Source organism: Anas platyrhynchos, chromosome 7, assembly GCF_047663525.1.
Source record: "Anas platyrhynchos isolate ZD024472 breed Pekin duck chromosome 7, IASCAAS_PekinDuck_T2T, whole genome shotgun sequence".
NCBI lineage: Eukaryota > Metazoa > Chordata > Aves > Anseriformes > Anatidae > Anas > Anas platyrhynchos.
In genome coordinates, this window is record NC_092593.1 from 31,075,878 (window position 1) to 31,093,045 (window position 17,168).

Sequence of the window (17,168 nt, forward strand, 5' to 3'; positions counted from 1 at the left end):
GTGTTGGTGGTCTGGAGCAGTGTTTGGTAGCAACAAAACAGAAACAACCGCTAGTAACGCTGTGGAGGAAGTGCTCAGCACTTCTCAACGTGAATCAGCTGCTTCTAGCTTGTTACAGAGTGATTTGGGCCTAAACCAGCTGTGTTTGAGAATAATTCGAGCTTCTGTTGGTGTTCCTAATCCATCAGTAATACTGGTTACATGGTTTAGGCTGGATGGTCAGCTGTATTTTGTGCAGCAAGCGAGACCTGTATCGTTCACAGCAAGGTCTCTGTTTATTGTCCTTGGCTTCTGGCTTCTGTGGAGGTTTTATTTTTCATAAAATTCATCTATTTTTTCTCTTTAAAACTCCTGTTAATAGTTATCTAGGGTAGAAGTACCCCTTTTTTTCCTAGACAGAGTATCTCCAGTGTTAAGTGAAATGCCTCTTGGGCTTCTGAAAGAGTTTTGGAAGATGGAAAAATAAATTATTGCTACTGTAGAGGCTGGTCAGCGCTTCCTGATTCTTAACGTATGTCACTGTAAGATAGCATGATAGCTATTTAAAATTTTTTGTGTTGCCTTCTTCCCTTTTTTCTTATTACTACTTAAGAAGTGCTGTGAAAATCTTGATTCTTTAAGATGGCAAACTTGGTCGAGTGCTTTTCAAAGCTGAGAGGAGATGCCTTAAAACTGGAAAGATTCAACGAAGGAAAGCTTATCTCTATGGCTGAACTTGAAAACCAATGATTATTTTACTTAAATTTGGACACGTTTGGGGGAGAAAAAAATGCTAGATCAGATAAAATTTCTTTTTTTTATACTCAGAAGGTGACTATGATGTAAATTTGTTCAACCCTGGCTGGAGCTGTGTCCCCCTTCACGGGGTATAATGCAAGCACTTTGGCACTGTGTTCATCTGAAAGACTTCATGTCTTCATGGAAAGCCACTGGGGATTCCTTTGATGCATTTTGATGGTTCAATCCTACCCCTGCCTTTTGTTTTCATACATTTAAGCAGCAGAAGCCCTGCACTCTGTTCCCAACCATGCCTTGACGGAGCTTTTCTGATGCTTTTCCTGGAGCTGTCAGCGTGCCTTCAGGCCATGCTAACCACTGCTCTTCTGCTGCACGAGGATCTTCAGCTGGCTTAGGAGATGGCCCATAAATACCCGATATTTTTGCAGAGAATGTCCTTTTCTGACAGACCCATCTGGCTGAAGCTTGACAGCCTGGTGTTTCACATGATGCTGCACAGACGCCCCCCTACCCTCGGGAAGCAGCACACTGACTATTGCTGTGCAAGACATCTGACATCTTGAGCACGCACGGGAAGAGTTTTGGCAGGAGCTGGGATAACTGAAGACTTCCTTCCCTGATGTCCAAATGTCACTGGGATTGTAGGAGAAAGGAAGTTGTATGTTTAGTCAAAACTGAAATTTACCCTCACACTTCATTTGGTTCTTTTATTCACAATTAAGTGACATTATTACCCTAATATGGATACACAGTAGCTTATTTTAAGTTTGACCACCTCTGTGCTTAACTCGTGAAGGTGTGGCTCCTACTCTGTGTGTTTAAAACAAAGCAAAAAAAAAAAAAAACTACTACTACAAATCACCTCTGAGGACTTCTGAGCTATTTGAGCATGAAGAAAGCACCAGAAACTGCTGTCTGGTGTCCACGAAGGGTTTATAAAACTACTCTCTTCTTTTCTGGACATTTGAAGACTACTTCCTTAGTCACGGGATGCTGCTATAGTTGGTCTGTAAGGCTTCCACTTTCTGAAAATAGATCCTGTGCCCTTGGCACCCCGGGTCGCTGTGAGGCTGGGAGCATTAGGAGTTATTCCTCGAAGCGATGGCTGTGTTCTGTACGGGCAGCTCTCATGAAATGGGGCAATACACATTTTTATATGCAACTTTACCTCCCTGCTAACCTGCCTGGGTTTTATTCTGAGTTTTCTCCTGGAATAATTGCGAGGTGGACATCCGAACTGCAGGCAGCGGAGGGCTACTGAGCTGGGTGGTGGGGAGCTGCCCCGGATGCTTCTGGCACAGCAGCCATCAGCGTGGTGTTGATCAGAGCAGCCCTGCCAATTGATTTAAGCTCCACAGCAGTGACTGCCCTGTAACCAGCAGCCTGGTGGGTTGGTATCATGCTATCTTGAGCACTTCTATGCCTCCTGCAGGCTTTGACAGCCTTACCTCTGGCTTGTCGTGAAAGCATCAGAAATCTCCTGCCTCTCTCATCTCCGAAGTCCCGCAAGCTCAGTGCCCTTTTGTAGGGAAGCTCAGAAACATCATCCTGTGTTTGTCGAGACACTGCTTTTCTTCAGTCAGTTTTCCACTGCAAGGGTCCTTGTTTTCCCACTTCTCAGCTGGCTGTCTCTCTTGTGCGAGGCTGTCCAGCGTGAAATATTGCTGCAATTAGTCACTTGTGATGGAGCTTTTGCATGTTGCCTTATTTTGGCCACTTGACAAAGTTCCTGACTTCTGGCTTTGTGCAAGAAGTCCGGAGTTATCAGAATTACTTATGTGGGATTTAAATCTTCTTGCTAATTCTTGCTGTAGGGGGGTGGAGGGGGTTGATTGCCACCACTTGCTTTGGTGTTTTCCCTTGCCTTCTGATGTTTTGTTTTCTTCCCATGCCTTGACAGTCTCACTTGGAGTATGCCAGCGCCTATCCAGTGGTGAGATTAGTCTGAAAGTTGCAGTGTGTGTTTAAAAACTAATTGCCAAGAATGAACTAACCTCAACTGTGATAGCTTGTGTAAGATAAGGGATGATCCAAAATGATCCTGAGGCATTTTGTGGTCCCAGTGGGAAGACCTTTTGCCTACCATTGGGATGCACACACCCCCTTCACCAGGGAGATCCAAATCAAGTCCAGTTCAGTAGTTATCATAAGACAGGACAGAAGCTTTTATTTCTCTGTTACTCTGTCCATCCTCTGACTGGCTCTGTCTAGATTTATGTCAGCAGAAACCCAAAAAGAGAGAACCCTCAGAAAGCTCCTACCACAGATCTGACTCTTGGAGGACCAGGATGAAGATGGGGACTTGAAGCTCAGATCTTTAAAAGTCCTCCTAGTGTTAGCAGTGCTGTCTTGTGTCAGTACTGTGTTGAAACGGAGGTCTCTGTTCCTGCAGAAAGCAGCCTGGAGAGCAGTTTTATAGGCTCTCTAGCCTTTTTTTTTTTTATTATTCTCCTTCATTCCCTGCCCTATTTCAGATTAGAGATGCAATGAATCTGTTTGAGTGACCTATATACAAAAATAGTTCAAACACATTTGGATTTTGCATGGATCTATTGATGTAGTAAGTATAGACAGCTGGTAGCTCAATTAATTGACTTAACCCATCAAGCATGAATAATTTTAACTGTGGCTACTAAATTTAACAGTACTATCATCACTTTTAACAATACGCGTTAATAACCGGTCGTTTGAGTTGAGATTTGATTTTTTTCATATGTGCTTACTGAGCCATGCTCTGCAGAGCTGGAGGAATATTGGTCTGATGGTTTTGCTTGGTGGTATGCATGCCTGGCTCTGGATGTGTGCACATAAATTCATTGATCTTTTCACCCTGCATTCTTAATCTCACTGCAGGCTGGATTAGAGAATGAGAGGACCAAAAGGAAGAACTACTCCAAAGCAGTATGTATCTCAACCGTCTGTCTGAGGTTTTTACATACACAACGTAAATGTGTATGGGACCAGAGGATATGTGCAAGCATGTTGGCTCTTAGAGCTCCCCAGCCTAATGTCAAGGATACGCTGTAACTCACAGGCCTGGTTTGGTCTGCATGAATACCTAGGATCTCTTTATCCACAAAATGTAGCGTAACCCCAACACTGATCTTGGTGTTGTACCTAAAGAGCCTCTTGGAAAACTCAAAATCAAACTCAAGCTTTAACATTACACTGAAATAAGTAATATTGCTAGAAAAATACGTATAATAGAGGCTGCATCTTTCCATCTAAGGAGTAGTAATGTTTTTCATGGCTCAAAGTAAGAGGTTAGCCCTGATTTATAGCAACATTTGAATAACTAGTAGTTCAGCAATACTTCAAGAGCACGTTTTCAGATTCAACGTATGCTACGTCTGGTAGGAGTGCTGAAGCTTGAACTGAGGAAACAATATTCAGGAGGCTGAGGCAGCTTGCTTAAATGCTGCCTTTGTCTCAGCGTCAGTAGCGCCTTGTGTCAGAACAGATCTCGGAGCGCCTTTCAGATCGGGATGTTAACTGTTGAACACAGCACATTGCGAGCGGCAGCGCTTTCAGCCAGGTAGGTGCTGTCTGCTGAGATGATGAAATACCAAGAGAATTCAGCTGCCTGTTTCCAAGGGCAATTATTGTAATTACATGCTTTCCTTCAGTGCAGAGACACTTTGACACTTCCTTAGCTTATTGTAGGCTGGTGAGCAGCACTAGAGTTTCTAAGGCAATCTGAAGGTAATTCTTTGTACCAGCAGTACCTTACTAGCAGCTGCACCTATAGCACTGCACATTTAGTAGGGTCAGTTGCATAGTTCTGAAATGACAACAAATAAAACAGAATATTTCGGCCTCCCCAGTTTGCCACCCTATTTGTTTCGGTCTTCATAAAGGTTCTGATCAGATATTTAGCATGTTAGTATAGCACAGAACATAGGTTAGCAAGATCTGATAAAGCTCACCTTGCAGAGCTTGTCTGAAATGCTACATCTGGAGCATTTGCCTTCAAAAATCTGAGCTGGAGAGGAGGGGACAGTGGTCATAGTGGCGAAGGAAATAAAGGAAGTGACCTGAACTGTGGAGCTTCAGTTTAAAATCTAAAAGATAATAGGGCAAATTAAATTAGATATGTTTAGAAGTGTCTCATGAAGTGGTAGGCACTTAACCTGGATTTGTGAAAAATGAATCATGTCAATTCAACATAATTTCCCTAAGCAAGGGAATTATCTAAGGGCATAAAGGAAGAGTGCTGGATGAGACTACAACGTGACTGCAAGGCTTTTGGTATGCTTCTGCCTAACATTCTTGAGCGAAACGTTTGCCAAGACCAAGTTCTTGTAAAAGAAATGCAGTTAGTTGAAAAATAATCCCGTTGAAAACAGTGACAGCTGGAAGGGATCTCCTCTGATCTCTTCTAAGACAGCATCGTGGAGTTTTAAAGGGGAAATCGGTTCTCTGGGAGTCTGTAGTGCCTACTTGTCTACATTCAGGGAGTAAAGGGGGCTTCCTGCAAGGTTGGGATAAAAAATACCGATGGCGAGTGGGAGACAAGTTGCCAGAAGTGAAGAATGATAGGAATAAATGAGAAACATCTTATGAACTGGGGAATTAAATACCCTAATGTTAACTAGGGAGTTGTGCATAGCAGTCATTCAGATAATGACCCAAGAGGTTACATTTGGTCAAGATTGCCTTGTTGAAAAAAAGATGAACTTAATTCCTCAGTGTAGTAACAAAAGGAACGGCAGTGGTCATCAGCCCACGTGGGGCTGGGATCCTTGCCTTCAACTCCTGAGGCACTGTTTTAACTATTTTTAGGAAAGCATTAGACAGATTGGTGGGGCCTGAAGAAGGTAATAAAGCCAGGAAAGGCTGTGTAGGATGGCTGGTAGTGTTTCCAGACTGCTGGAGGGCCACTGCCCAGTTTCCATCTTCCATTTGTGATACCAACATTGCATTTCAGTGGAGAATCCTAAGCTTTGCCCAGACCTTGTCTGATGAGCTTGCATCTCAGCGGGTTTCTAAACTTGTTTAATTCTTTTATGAAAGCCACCGTATAGCATATGATTTATATGTATTGCTTGAAAATTGGTTCATGATTGGCTTAGTGGGCTTTCATTTCAGGAATGCAATACGATTTAGACTCAAGTTTAACTTGGAATAGAAATTCCAATCAAATTTCCACTTTAAACAAAAAAAAACACAACATCATGGAGAACTTGCAAATTTTTAATGTTCAATAAACCAGGTTTTATTGTTTAGTGATACCAGGATGGGGACTTGGCTGAGAAATCTGAGCTCTTAATGCTATCTGTTGAGGTATTTTGGGTCTATAATCACTTCTTCAAACGTTGTGTTTCCAGACTAAGAACAATCTGTGTTGTATTGATTTTTATTTTTATTTTTTATTCCCAACCTGCTGCCTTGCTCTTACTGACTTGAAATATTGTGCCCTGCTTGTAAATCACTCCTCCTGAGCACGTTTGTGTCTTCTGTGTTCAGAGAAAACTCACATACGACAACAAAACAGGCAGCTGAGCGTGGCAGGGGACAACTGAACCAACTAAAACCCCTTGTTGGTCTGTGGGTTGCCATACAAAATGCTGGCACGTGGCAGATGGAAAATTAACCCCCCTGGCTGGGGTTAATTTTGATGTGATTTGGGAAAGCTAAAAAGAGGTTTCACGTAGCATCATGTGTCTCCTAAACTGAGTTTCTTTATCGTATAAGCTTAAAATTAAGTTTTTAGCTATAATCTGATGCTTTCGAGTTGCTCAGCTGCAAGAGGTATTAGTAACTACAGTTTTAAATGTATTTTATTATCCTCTCATCCTTAGTGTTCCCTTTTCATCCTGCGTTCCCTTCCCCAAAGAGTTTGAAGAGGTACAGGTGTTACAGAGCCGTAATAATAAGGGAAGCAGAAGTTTGTCTTAACAAGAAGAAAGAAAAGGGTCAAAAAAGGCAAGCAGGAGTATCCTTGACATTTTTGGCTGGCTTACAGATAGCGACAGACACAAATGTTCATATCCTCGTGTTTGAAAGCATGACCTAGATCTGCACTTCTCCTGTTCCTGGTGTATCTTTGAAAAGCTCTGTCCCTGCCTTTGCTCCTCGTAAACGATGGTTATCACAAAAACCTGGCTTTGGGGTCTGCATCAGTTTTCTCTTCTCTTTTTTTTCCTTTTCCTTTCTTTCCACGACAGACTAATGGTTATGAGGAAGACGCGTACGGATCGTCCCAGAGTAGAAAATCTAGCAGGGTTAGTAGCTGATTTATGTTGCTATACAATCTATCACGCTCTTTAATGGGATTAAATCTAATTAGCAAATTCTTTTCTGTGGTAAAGCAGGTTTTGCCTGTCTTGCGTGTTGCGGCTTTTGCAATTGCAGGCACAGAGGTGCAGCAAGAAGCTGTTTTAAAAATAAAAACCAGCAAAATTAGGCCATGAGTGGGGCGGGAAGCGTCTGAGTTTGGCACAAACAGGACTTGGAAGCTGGCATTGCCTAACTTGTCACAGTTCAGCCTTACCTAAATGTGATTGCCAGCAATATTTCAATATTTTGAATATATGACCCTGGCACACAGGGTTTCCGTGTGCCGTGACTTTCCCAGCTCCTGCAACATGCCCAAATCGTGCTCCAGCACTGGGGCTCCCAAGCCGCAGGGAGTATTGCGCGTGCACAGAGCACTTGGGCTTTAACATTTTCCCCAAATTCATGTTGTTTATGTGAAGTTTGCTTAACACAATACTTTTTTTTTCCTTTATAAACCTCATTCTAGGGTTTCTGGCAGCTCCCCCGGAGGTGGCCAGCCAGTGGTGGTGTTCCTGCTTAGCTGTGCACCGCTGATGGGCTTCATTTCCAGAAATATTCCCGTGACAAACACTTAATGATTAACTCCATTGTGTGCACGCCCGTGGCTCACGGCGTTCCCTTCTGTTCCAGCACAAGGGTTTTGTGGCAATTACAGGAACTGATTGTCCTGCTCTGTCAAATGTCAGCTGATGGGCAAAACCCTTCAAGGTGCTGTTCCAAGCAGAGCCCCTTTGGGTGCAGGAAGGGGAACTGCTCTGGGCTTTTTGCCTGGCTACAGTACAGAGCCTGTTGATCTTTACGTTATCAAGACTTTTAAAGCAATATTAAGGGTATGCAGACTGAAGCTCGGTGTTCAGGGGGGAAATAAACTGCTTTTATAAGACTTCCTTTAGCTAAATGTCTCAGCAGGTTTCAATGGGTTGCTTGGTGAAGTTACACGGGCACTTGTATAAATAGTGAAACGGGGCCGTGTGCTTTATGGCCACTTAGCTTGTGCTTCCATATGGTTTTGTGCATTTAGCTTGTGCATGTGGCTGAGAGAAAATGAAATAGTGTTGCTTAAGCTCTTAAGAAAGCAGCGTGTCCTGCTGTTGGCACTCTTGCTGACCTGTTTGAGTTGAAGGAACTTTATTCTGCAGTGCTTCTGACGAACGGCGTTCTTACTCCTTGGTGACATACTCCAGAGCTCTGCGTCCTGCTCAAGAGCAAAATGTCTGTAGGAAAGTCATCCAGGGAAAAGAAGTGGGTTGCTTTCCACTGAAATAATTTAAAATCCTCTTGGCATTAGGGTTTGAAGCGTGGAGGCTTAACTGTACGTAGAGCAGAATTATGGCAGCATCGTTAGCTCCTTGTTTTCATTGCTAAGTGTATTTCAGATTAATCTTCATTTAGAAGGTGAACAAGAGTTTAGAGGTGACTTGGAATAGCTGAAAATCCCAAACCAGATGTTGCTGGTCTGGCTGACGTTCACCTTTAGGACTGTTCTCTCCAAAAGCCCCAGACCTAACTGAAGATTGACGAAGTGACAACAGAAAAGCTGAGAAGAGGCAGAGCTTCGGAGTGTGGGAATCACTGAGCCTGCTGTCACCGCTGTTCCCAACCTTCGAGGAAAATGGAGCAACGTGTGCCTGGCAATCTGGCTGCCTTTGTACCCAGGGCTTGCAGGATGGCAGGTTCATTCCTTGGAAGCGAGCAACACCCTGTGCATAGGTTACAGGCGCGCTAGGCAGGAATGAAAATCATTTCTTTAAGCTCAGGACAACGTGCTCAGATTTCTTCTGAGTGAAAGCCTTGCTCCGCAGGAAGAATAATGGGGTAGGAAGAGATCTAGCTTTTCGAGGCTGGCCAGTTATCTGTCCTCCCTGCTTACCTGCAGGTGTAGCGTTTACTCCACACATCTGTTTGCCAGCAGTGACAGACATCCAGCAGCAAGAGCGAAGAGGTTTCTTTAGCTTGCTGCAGTTCCCACGTTTGGAAGCGGAGCTGATGTCTGCTTTGTCTCCAGTACTGCTGCTGGGGTCGGTCAGGGCTCACCGAAAACAAAAAAAAAAAACAAAAAAAACCTTGGTTTGCAAATGTGAATATCTGTGCACCTTAAAAATGGATGTTTAAGGGAAGTTAAGTTGTTCATGGCATATTGCTGCCTAAAAAAATCCTGTAAAGCAGAAACCTGCTATTTTTTTAGGTATGGTGCATCCAGAATGAATGATGCCTGACAGATAAATGTTCCCAGTGCCTTGTAAAAACAGGTGGTGTCAGACAGGCACTGGAAGTCAAACAGGCGTTGGAAGTATGCTGCTAAACACCCCTCCACTTGGCTCAACTCACAACGAACTCCATCCACGTTTTGGAGAACATGTCCCATCTTTTAAGCCCCCTCAGACCATCCCCTTACAGCACGTTGTCTTAGGGGCTGCAGTGGTGGGAGGGAGGAAGGAGCTTGAGGCTTTGAACCCTTCAATGGAAGATAAATCAGCCAAGTATCCTGTGCATAAGGTGCTGTAGGGCTGGAGGAAAGCTCTGTCTGTTGTAAAGAAATCTCTGCTGTACAAATGGAAAGGGCACATGGTTTTCACATCTCCTCATATTTTTAATGCAATTTCCTTAATGCATTTATCTTTTTTGCATCAGTGAGGACTGACTCCTTGCTGTTTATAAGCTCCTCATGTACTTTTTGCTCCCCACTTAAAGGAGGTTGAAGTCCTTCGTGTTACTGAGTTCTGAAAGTTTTTTGCTTGTTGTCAATGCAGGCTTCCTACTATCCTGACCTGGGCCTCCACAACCCTGGCTATGCTTCCACATCTCAGCCTTCCTCCCAAAATGGAAATTTGGTCTGTTGCCCCCTGGTTTTGCTTGGCCTGGACTTCTTGTTGTGATTCCATTTGGATAATACAACCTCTCGTAGTTAGGAGCAAATCTGGACCAGTTGTCAAGAGTCTTTGTAGCTCTTCTTAGCAAAACTTCAACAACCAAAAAAAAAAAAAAAGAAATCCCCAAACTGAAGAAGACCTTTTTTTTAAGGTTGAAGTGAGTAATGGAAAGCCATTTACAAATGGGCAGACAGTTTTCCTTTGGTGCTCCTCCCTTTCCTGCAGTTACTTTGCTTGCTTTTGGCCTAAATAAATTGGGCTGGAAAAAAATAAGGGAAATCTAAATTGACGCAAGTTTCTCATTCGATCTGAGGCAACTTCTCTGCTCACCTTGCCTGCCAGGCAAGCTTAAGGCCTTTAAGGTAGGATGAGCAAGCAAGTCACAGCTGGATGAAAACCCCAAAGCTTTAAAGTCCCCATAGAGGTTGGATTGTCCTCTGCACATGGCTGGGGCCCGTGCAACCTGTCCTGCCTGGTGGGACATGGGACCTTGGACCCATGGTGTCATGGTGTCCATGGTGTCCCCAGACTCACCATGGGGTCCCCACCAGCATGGGATCGGGGTGGCTTGTGGGAACGTGTCCCTACAAGCCGGGCACTGCTGCTGGAGTATTGCCTGCACCTACTTACAGCACCCTGTGTGCTTTCCAACCTAAATCCCTGCATCGTGCAAGAGATGAGCACTAACAAATCACTTGGGGTGTGGTGTGCTGAGCTGAGTATCCGTAACTTGGTCCGGAGCAACTTGGCTCTTCTCTGCCCTTTGGTTTAATAACAAAATCTGCAAGAAATGATCTTTAAAATGGGTATCTTTAAACCTTTCTGTCTGTGCATGTAGCTCTTTTTCTGCCCCTGGTTGAAGTGAGGAGAAACACCCTGTCTGCTGCACACAAATGTGTCGGAGATGATAACAACTTAACCTACAATGAAATCACGCTCTTGTGTTTCTGTATACCGTGGTGTCCTCCCTTCCTGTAGGAAACACACGTCTGCTTGGCATTCTTAGTCTGTGCGAGATGAGATCTAATGCCTTTATGGCACAGCTGACTAATATTCTTTATACCGGGTTTCCTCCTGCTGCAGTGTTTTAATCCTAGTCTTCTGCCAGGCTTGTTAATTCTGCTCTAGGCCTCCTGTTTTCTGTTCCATTTTCTATGCAAAAAAACAGTTTTGTGCTTGTCTTCCTCAGCCCTCCTTGCTGTACAGCGATGCCCTGCCAGCCAGAAGTTACAGGGTTTGTGGTGCTCGTGCTCTAAACACAAGCGCTGAAGCTGCTCGCCTTCAGCCATGCCTACGTTGTAACCTCTGTCGTTCTCGTTGGACCCATGTATTCCACACTGGTGCCTCCTGTCTGATCCACCCGAGTGCACGCGTGCCATGCTGTTTGTACAGACAGGGGCTTGCTGACCCTTTCCTTTGACCCCTGTTGGCGTTGTGCAAGTAGTGCCCGGGGCTGTGTGATGCTCCTGCAGACCTCTCTTTGGATGGAGACCTTCGTCTTCATGTTGGCATACTACCCAGGGCAAGCAGGAGCAGGCCAGAGAGAGGCAACATCAATTCTTCCTGCTGGGGTAGCAGCTGACAACAGTCTGCTTCAAAACTTCCAAATTCCACTGTTCTTGTGCAAGCTTAAAAGCCGAGAGAAGCTCATTTCAATTCTCACCACTTAAGGGCAGAATTTCCTCCTCCCTCTGTGTTTCCTGAGCCAGACACTTGCAGGGTAAACTGGAGGCGGACGGCTGTCTGGGAATATGCATCATGCATCTTCCTCCCTTTAGATTAATTGGGGAAATTGGCTACGAAGTGGGGTTCATCTGGCGTAAGTTTTTCCCACATTTTACAAGCCCCAGAAACGCAAATCAAACCTGTTTCAGCCATTTAAGAATTGATGTTGCCGGTTTGGTCAGAGGGAAGGTTACCAGTTGAAGCGGCGAGTGGGGGAGCTGCTGGAAATGCATGGGGGTGCGATGGGTGGGGGGCACGGGGGGTTTGCACGTGCCTGACACAGCTCCCCGGCTCGCTGACTTCAGCTCCGCGAGTTCCTCACTTGCATGCTGCTCGTACTTGCCCATGCAATCTGTTTCCCCGTGCCCTGCACCTTTTGAGTTTGCAAAACCCGAAAGTAGGTCTTCCACTCCTGCTCTGACTCTGTCTTTTGGTTGTAGGCGTCTGTGTATGACGAGAGCGTTTACAGTGGGAGCCGTCGGTATAGTGCCTCTAGTTCTCGTGCTGTAAGATGGTTTCTGCATTTCCCTGTTGTCGTGTCTCTGTCCTCCATTAACCCGTTTTTACCAGAACGCAGACTTTTTGTGGGCTGAGAGCATTTAAGATGGCCTGTGACAGATCGTAGCCTGCTGTAGGAGCGAGTACTGTTACCATCAAATCCTAAATCCTTACCCACGCCGCTCCAAGACTGGCTCCGGGTGGCACAGGCAGAGCCCAGTCCCTGCAGCCAGGGCAGCTCAGCTCTGCCTTTTCGCTTCATTTCCTGATAAAATACCTTAGAAAGAGCCTGGAAAGTCCCTTCCCTCTCTGTGAATTTGTCTTCAGCAGAGGGGGATTTATGTAGGTTAAAAAAGGAAGGGGTTCCCCAGCGCCACTTCATTAACATGAAGCACAGGAGCCGTGTGAGCGTACGGCCGGCTTGCTTTTGTCACTGGGGTTTATATCCCAGAGGGATGTAAAATGAACCACCAAGACCCGAACAGCAAAAAGCCCCCAGAATAAAGCAGTGAAAAATAATAATTAAAAAAAAATTACAATTATATTATGGTGGAGGAGGAAACCAACTTTGACAAACGCTCCCTGAGCCCCAGGTTCCTGAGCTGTGCCGTGCATCCTGCTGCTGCCCTCAAGCTTCACGTGGCTTTTTGGTTCCCAGCGGTGCCTTGTTTGCATTTCTGGCTGTCTTGTGAAACCCATTGATAATTATCTGTTTGGGCTGCTCTGGCAGCCTGCAGTCCTGTGAATTTGCTGGTTAACGCCGCGCCGAGCTGGTTGTAATCCTCTGTTTGTACGGGCTGTCTTCCCGTGTTTTCCACAAGTCTCTCAGAGGCCCAGATGATTCGCTTCTGCTTTGGGGAGAAATCATTTACAGCGGGCTCTGAGCCCGAGAGCTGTTTGAAGACTTTTTCCCAGCCCCTGTCAGTGATCTGAGCAGGGAAGGCTGCAGAGAGGATGCTCGGGAGCCCGGGCATGGCACAGCCTCTTCCAGTGTTTGGTGCCTGCCCGAGGAAGAGCTGGACCACGAGGTTTTGGCCTCCAAGGGTTGGCCTGTTCCAGTGGCAGGAACCGAGCTGGTGGCTGCACTGGAGCCGGTTTTATGCCCTGCTTCCTCTGGTACCACTTATTGGTACTGCAAACTTAATTTTCATTTATATGAGCTGCTCTCTTAGCGTGGTTAAAGTTGCTGAAATCAGTCCTCCAGTAGCTGTTGTGGGCCTGGGTGTCTCGGGGCATCTGGGGAGTTTTGGGGGATTCCCACAGCGGCCACATAGCTCAATGGAAGAAAGGGTTATGAGTACACACGTATAAACAGTCAGAGAGGTCTTCAGATTGCAGTGTTCTCATATCCCAGACACAAATGACTGAAATAAGCTCACCGAGGTCATCAGCAACACAGCTGAAGCTGCCGAGGAGTTCCTGGTGCTTGCTCCTGGCCCCGAGCTGCCTCCTTCCTTGTCTCTGTGCCAGGTTCTGCACAAGTTTTGGTGCACCAACGTGGCCCTTCGCAAAGGCTCTGGTCACAACTGCCTTGAGGTAGTACTAATAGGAAAAATAACCTGTCTGGTAAACATCCAGTGACTTCTTTAACTCGGGTCTGTTCTGAATGAATCAAACTTCATACAAGCTCCTGCATTTTTCTATAAAATATGTTTCAGTACAAGGTTGAGTGCGAAGCTGCTGCTCCGAGGCCTGTGAACACGCAGGGAGTGGTTCTAAACTTACTGCCACGCTAAGTCCCAGGGCTGTGTCTTTGATGCTTTAAACTTTCATTTCCCTTCTCTGCTGCCACGGCGTTGTGACCTCAGGAAGCAGAGCAGCGTGTACGCGTTCCTTGCCCTTGTCAGCCCCAGCTCAGCCGCTCTGATACTGGCCTGAAAAGCTTCCTCTGGCAGCAGAGAGGGGCTGCAGGTGCTGCACGGTCAGGAGGGCGTTCAGCCCCTGCGATGGGCTCCGTTTGGACTCTAAGCACCACGTAGATGAGGTGGTTTTTCCTTTGGCTTTTGGAGCATAGATTTCTTTTGTGTGTGCAATGTTGAAGAAGGCTCACCAGAGAGCCTCGATGCTCCTGCAGAGTGGTAGGATCGAGCCTTTTGTGTAGCAATTGAGAGGTTTCTGATTTGTGACTGCTGTCTTGAGATATTTAAATAAAACTTACTCTGTGTTCTGCCATTTCTTATATTAAATCAAAGCTCTTTACTGGGTCAATCAACTAGAAGTACTGCTTGCCTTATTTTTTCAAATAACATCTGAAGTGTCTGTTCTCCGACCTTTAACTGCTCTTCCTTTGTTCAGCTGCATGTAACCGTTTTCGTAACTAACTTCAGATGCAATCCTCTCTTGCTTCCTTTCCCAATCCTAATTCTTTTCTCTCTTCTCTGCTTGCTGTTCCTGGTTCACCTGCGGCAGCCTTCAGAGTACAGCTGCTACCTTGGGTCAGGATCTCGGGCATCCTCAAGAGCCAGCTCTGCTCGAGCCAGTCCTGTGGTGAGCTCCTCTTATTTTCTTTTGTTCCTACACTGCTTAATTTCTCTTCTTCAAGGTCTTTTCTGTACAAAGAGGTCACTGTCGCTCATAAAACTGTTTCTGCCTGTATTAATTGGGCTATCTAGGCTATGCTAGGGACAACGAAGGATGAACCAGATGAGAAAATTCAAAAAATAATTAAAAAATTAGCAGTCACATGAACCTGGATTGTACCTCTACTGTAAACACACAGGTATTTGTGTAGAAATTACTGAGCTTAAAGCACATTGGTAAGCATTTTACACAAAAGTTTGCGCACTGTTGATGGTTAGTGTTCTGTCACTTGGCTATGAAAATCAGGAAGCCCTAAATCTCCCTGCAGCCTTCAGGTTTCTCTCCGTTCAGCAGTATTTTGGTGTGGTGGTGTTGCTGCAGGGCTGTCAGGAGGCTGGACCTGAGCATGTTTGTTGGATTGCAGCTTACCAGGCACAGTAAAAAAGCTTACAGGAAACTGGTCTGTACCAAGTTGATCTTCCCTAGCCAGTGCCTTTTGAAGCGTTGCACTGTTTCAGGAAGGTGTCCCAGTGTCCCAGCAGCATTCCTTGTAGCGAATTGTTGAAGTGGTGGTTCTCCAGGGACCTGCTGTGGATTGCCCACCACATCCCCAAGACACGAAGAGATGGAGAGGGTGATACCATAAATTAACACGCACAACGCGCCTCTTTAGTCATAACATCCCACTGCGGTGCTTGCCTTGCTGAGGGGCTGGAGCTTAAGTGCTGTAAATGGTGCCTTGAGGAGTAATTAAAGAGGAATATCTGGATACCCGAAGCTACGGCAGCATGCAGCAAGGTAAGGTGCAGCGTGGAAATCCAGAGCGTTCCTCTGCAGTAACACCCGGTCTGTAGTTCGTATCTGATGTCCCCCATCACGTTTGTCATCAGGCAGGGCGCAGGGAAGCCTTCAGCTCATCAAGTGAGCCCCATCTTTTTGGGGGAGAAAGATGCTGAATAAACTGGGTTGAGCAAATGGAACCGATAGAAAAGTGCAGACGTCTTCCTTAAAGGCAAGGGTACATCTGCTTTTAATTTTTTTTTCTCCCTGATTTTTATCAGGTAACGTGTGGCAGCTGGTGAGATAAAAATAAATCAATATTTTAATTAGTCCCTGAGTCTGAGGGAGCTCTGAGTTCTTGCAGTATGTGTCTTCAGCTGTACCGCAAGGCAGAACATGGAAGTTCTTCCTAAATGGCCTTGAAAACTGAATTTCAGTTATCCCCAAGGCAAAAAATAATTAGGATAACCAGGGATTTATTTCATTAAAGACCTTGAAGTGTAGGGCTTGGGTACCTTTACATTAACACTGGCTTCCACTGCGTGTGTTTTGTGCTCAGCCTGAGTCATGAGTGCAGGTTGCTTGTGGTGAGAACAAAACGCAGCTCGCCCCTTCTGGGAGCTGTAGGGGATTTTGTCCTCTCATTCTCTGCTTACAGCTTGGCCTGGCTGCACGCACGGGGGTGGGGAGGGCCGGCTGTGTCAGCACAGAAAAGGGAGAGGCACCAAGCGGAGTCTGGGCTGCGAGGAGACGACAGGCACCCTTATTTCTTTTTCTTTCTTTTAATCAGCGCTTTATGGCAGGGTGTGAAGAGCTGCCGGTGTTTCTGCAGCCTCGAGGGGCAGAGCGTTAACATCAGCAGGTCTGAAAGGCACAGGGCTGCAGGGACATCAATCCTCCCGAAGGTACAGGGCTGTAGGGACACCGAGCCACCTCTTGCAAGGCAGAATGAACCTGGTGCCCTACAGCCACCACAGCTGCACTGCAAAGCCACCTCCGAGATAGTGCACTAAGTCATTGCAGCACCTCCTGACCCCCGTTTTTATTTATTCCACCTACATTAAGCAGTGCCTCGGTCCAGTGGTGTGCTTGGGCTTGGCAGCGGGGTGCTGAAATCGAGCCCTGTCTTCTCAGCTGGCTTAGCAGTGTGTCGCTGCCACTCGCACGGTCCCAAAATGTCATCTGCTCGGGTTGCCTAGAAGAATAAAGACCTCCTTGGGCAACCATGATAACTTCTGAGCGGAAAAATGTGATTGTTTTGGTCTGTAGCAGTATTTAATTATCGCCAGCCCATAAAAATGAGCTGTTCCCTCCCTTGATATATCAAGCCATATGCTGTCGTGGTTCTGCTTTATATATGCTCTGGCATTTACACACTTAGAGAGTTGACTCCAAGTTTATTTCTTAAAGGGCTGGCGGAGGAGGAAGGAAAAGGGAGTATCTGTTGGGTTGAAAAAGCTGGATTCCCAGCAAGCTTATGTCACTTGATAGTTTAAAAAAACTCTATGTACTGTAATAAAAATTAGGAGTGCTTAACACTGAAAGTTAATGATTTTTTTGTGGTTTTGGGCACTATGGGACAAATGAAACCAAAACCGAACAGTTCCCTCGCTTGATTAACTGTCATGAGAAAGTAGATGAACAGAATAGAGAACTTGTCAGCCTAACTTTCTAAATTAAAGCCTGTGATATCCTGTCACTCCAGCCCTTAAATCTTTTTTTTTCAGAACTGTTTCTCCCTCTGTCACTGTAGCTTTT

At 45.7% G+C, this 17,168-nt stretch overlaps 1 protein-coding gene across 42 annotated transcripts in view; it reads left to right on the forward strand.

Annotated features, from left to right (window-relative positions):
* LRRFIP1 (LRR binding FLII interacting protein 1) overlaps positions 1–17,168 on the forward strand; it is a 101,363-nt gene that overhangs the window by 55,060 nt on the left and 29,135 nt on the right. For 14 of the 42 annotated variants that reach the window (XR_011810774.1, XR_011810775.1, XM_038182441.2 and 11 more), the window contains 7 exons: positions 2,639–2,671; positions 3,592–3,639; positions 6,906–6,962; positions 9,768–9,848; positions 11,077–11,121; positions 12,053–12,118; positions 14,520–14,597. The exons of 9 other annotated variants lie outside the window; for them this stretch is intronic. Coding sequence is in view for 31 of the 33 variants with exons in the window: in XM_038182441.2 (XP_038038369.2) it covers positions 2,639–2,671; positions 3,592–3,639; positions 6,906–6,962; positions 9,768–9,848; positions 11,077–11,121; positions 12,053–12,118; positions 14,520–14,597 (408 nt within the window). In the remaining 2 variants the exon portion in view is untranslated. The remainder of the gene's footprint in view (positions 1–2,638; positions 2,672–3,591; positions 3,640–6,905; positions 6,963–9,767; positions 9,849–11,076; positions 11,122–12,052; positions 12,119–14,519; positions 14,598–17,168) is intronic. 19 more of the 42 variants (XM_038182463.2, XM_038182464.2, XM_072041256.1 and 16 more) reach the window with 14 other exon arrangements.